This window comes from Nicotiana attenuata, unplaced genomic scaffold (assembly GCF_001879085.1).
Source record: "Nicotiana attenuata strain UT unplaced genomic scaffold, NIATTr2, whole genome shotgun sequence".
In the NCBI taxonomy this organism is placed as follows: domain Eukaryota; kingdom Viridiplantae; phylum Streptophyta; class Magnoliopsida; order Solanales; family Solanaceae; genus Nicotiana; species Nicotiana attenuata.
In genome coordinates, this window is record NW_017672793.1 from 121,112 (window position 1) to 124,625 (window position 3,514).

The following is a 3,514-nucleotide window of genomic DNA, read 5'->3' on the forward strand; positions in this document are numbered from 1 at the left end:
AAACAGTACAGAACTCTTGAAATTATAGGGGTCTATTAAGGTTGCTTAGAGGTTATTCTACCAAAACCCTAACTTGGAACTACTCTACCCTAACCCGAGGTCACTCCTATAAAAAAAAAGGTTACATACTACCTTAAAAAAAGATCTCGAAAATTGACTCTAAAATCGACGATGGGGCCAGTGAGGTAGGTTTGCCCATTTAAGCTCATTAACTGCCCAAGCTAAGGTTTCATATATTGCATTCACTATAAATCAAGAGGCTTTGCTACATGCAACAGAAGCACGTATACAAAGAGAAAAGGAGAGAGAGAGATGGCAAAGAAGGTAAGGGATGATGGTATAGCATTAGATTTTGAAGTAGGAGATGAGACTGTTGATATAATCAACGTTAAGCGCTCATCTTTCTCTGATCTTCTGCCATGTCCATTGTTAGTATTTTCTCCCACTACTCAAGGATCCTATCCCGTTTTACTCTTTTTCCATGGTTTCATGCTCCAGCCAAACTGGTATAAATCTCTCCTTCTACACATTTCTTCCCATCGATATATCATCGTCGCTCCTCAGGTATTGAGTCAGCTATTGGACTTTTCATAATTTCTTTTTTTGCTTTTCAAACAAAAAGTAATTAAACTACGTTACACTTAAGTACTGTGCCACTATTGATCATATATATACGGGGGCGGATTTACATGGACCCAAGCGGTGTCACGGGACACCGCTTTGTCGAAATTTTTTACTACATATGTATATAAAAATAATAATTAAAACAGAAATACAATGATAAAATCATTAAAGGTGACACCACTTGCATAAAAAACAACTCAATAGTCTAGTGGTTGACAACTTAAAATTTTGATGTGAGAGGATTTTGGGTTCGAACTCTCTTGGCTCCACAAATTGTTTTTTGACCGTTACAGGCCTATTGCTAAAAATGACACTATTACAGGCCTATTGCTAAAAATGACATTGTTACAGGCCTATTGTTAAAAATAGTGACACCGTTACAGGCCTATTACTAAAAATAGTGACATCGCTTATGAAAAATCCTGCGTACGCCACTGTTTCAGGCCTATTGCTAAAAATGACACCATTAGAGGCCTATTGTTAAAAATAGTGACAGCGTTATAGGCCTATTGCTAACAATAGTGACACCGCTTATGAAAAATCCTGCTTACGCCACTATATATATATATATATATATATAAAACCTGATTGATCTCACTTTGGTTCATAGATCAAACTGCATCCACTCCTTAACCCAATTTAATAATCAACATGAAGTTAGAATATTTGAAAAGAATCAGTGAGAGAAGGAGAAAAACATTATTTCTAGCTAGCTAGTAAATGACTTTCTCATGTGGAACACATCTTCAAGAGTTATTTTATTTTGTGCGTTATTTTATTTTGTGTCTCACACAACTAGTGTAGTTGTGAGAGGCCTCTTTTTATTTCATATATTTGTGAATACATATCTTACATATCTGAGTCCACAAAATTCTGGCACCACACAGTTGTGAGACGAAAAAGAAGCCTCACACAACTATTTTCATCGTGTGAGGCACAAAATAAAATCACTCCATCTTGAAAAATATTTGTTATACCAAACACACCAAAATTTTCATTATGTCCCAACGTTTGGGTTATCATGATCTAAGAATTGTCACTGGTCTTTGAGATTGAAGTCCCAATCCCTTAGCTAATTTATTTCGATTTGTTTAAATATTGTTGCAGTTTTCTCCTATGGTAAGCCAAAGCCAGGAAGTGAAAAACGCAAGAAAAATAGTAGAGTGGTTATCAACTAACAACCTAGACTCCGTCCTGCCGGAGAAAGTGTTTCCGGACCTCCAGAAAGTCGCCGTCTCCGGCCACAGCAGAGGTGGCAAAACAGCATTCGCCCTAGCATTAGGCTACGGCGGCGGCAGCTCCACATCAAACGCAACCCAATTGGAACCCCGTCTCAAAATCTCAGCACTCCTCGGAATCGATCCAGTAGCAGGATCTTCTACGTCCTGTTTATGCTCTCCCAATATTCTCCAATTTATTCCTTACAGTTTCGATCAATCAATTCCAGTGGCTGTAATTGGTGGCGGCTTGTCAAACCAACGAGCATTTGGTGTGTGTCCACCTGGCGCACCAAATGGGGTAAATCATGCTGAGTTTTTCAACGAGAGTAAGCCTCCTTGTTATTATTTCCTGGCTAAGGATTATGGCCATCTTGATATGTTGGATGATGGAACGGCAGCTTTGATTCGTTGGGTGATGAAAAGTGGAAAGGGATCAAAGGATAGTATGAGAAGGACTGTTGGAGGGCTTTTTGTGGCATTTCTCAAGGCTTATTTGGAAGGTCAAGCTGATGATTTAATTAATATTGTTGAATCGCCTAATGTTCATGCTCCTATTACACTTGATCCTGTTATTTCTGTCGAGTAATTTTAGAAGATTGTCATGAAATATAAAGATCTTTTGTAATAAATCTGTCTACTAAGTGTGTAGACGTCTGCAGTCCTATAATTGTATTTTGAAATATCTGTCACATTCGACGACAATATATGTACTATGTTTGAGGAATAAGTTTGTTTGTATCGAAAATTCGTAATAAAGAAGTTTGTTTATCTCTTATTCCCTTTTGATAGGTCATTTAGAGTTTTAACCCTAAATTTCTTGTTTCGAAACCTCGATTAGCTCCGTTTAGCCTTTTTCGATTTGCGTGCGTAGTCCGAGTCTTTTTTCGGAAGTTTTTGTGTGAAAAATTGATAAAAATGCAAAATCGTGCCTTAAAACTCATTTGAGTTGACTTTGGTTAACGTTTTGAGCAAACGGACCAGGATCAGTATTCTGACGGTCCCGGTGAGTCCGTATCCTGATTTGGGATTGGGCATAAGCCCGTAATCAAATTCGGAAGTCTCTAACTCTAATTATCGCGATTTATTGAAAACTAGAAGCTTAAAGGTTTAAAGAATTAATAAGTTTGACCGAAATTTGACTTTATTGCTACTAAGTCCGAATTTTTGTTTCGGAACTATTGGTATAGGTTCATTACTGTATTTATGACTTGTCTGCAAAATTTTGTACAAAACGGAGTTGATTTGACGTAATTCGGATGTCCGGTTTAAATATTAAAAGTTTTTAAGTTTCATTAAAAATTTCATTCGTTTTGGTGTCCTATTCGTGGTTCTAGGTGTTATTTTAGTATTTTGATAGCGCAAGCGAGTTCGTATAATGCTTTTGACCTTGTGTGCATGTTTGTTTTTGAACCCCGAGGGCTTGGGTGAGTTTCGGATAGGCTTGGGAGTGGTTTTGGACTTAGGAAAATAGCTGGTGCATTTAGTTCTGGTGCAAGTCTCTAATCTCGCAATTGCAAAGTCAGTGTTCGCATTTTTGAACAATCAAATTCCTATCAGGTTCGCATTTGCAAAGAGGGCTGGATCAGCAAAAGATCGCAGTTGCGATCAAGAGGTCGCATTTGCGGAGTCCCAGAGTTCGCATTTGCGACGCATTTTCGAAGATATTCTCG

The 3,514-nt window shown here is 37.9% G+C and overlaps 1 protein-coding gene across 1 annotated transcript; it reads left to right on the top strand.

Annotated features, from left to right (window-relative positions):
* Positions 1–252: 252 nt before the first annotated feature.
* LOC109214525 (chlorophyllase-2, chloroplastic-like) lies at positions 253–2,619 on the top strand. Its single transcript, XM_019378450.1, has 2 exons — positions 253–564; positions 1,732–2,619. The coding sequence occupies exons 1-2, from the start codon at positions 313–315 to the stop codon at positions 2,428–2,430; spliced, it is 951 nt and encodes a 316-aa protein (XP_019233995.1). The 5' UTR covers positions 253–312; the 3' UTR covers positions 2,431–2,619.
* The last annotated feature ends 895 nt before the right edge of the window (positions 2,620–3,514 follow it).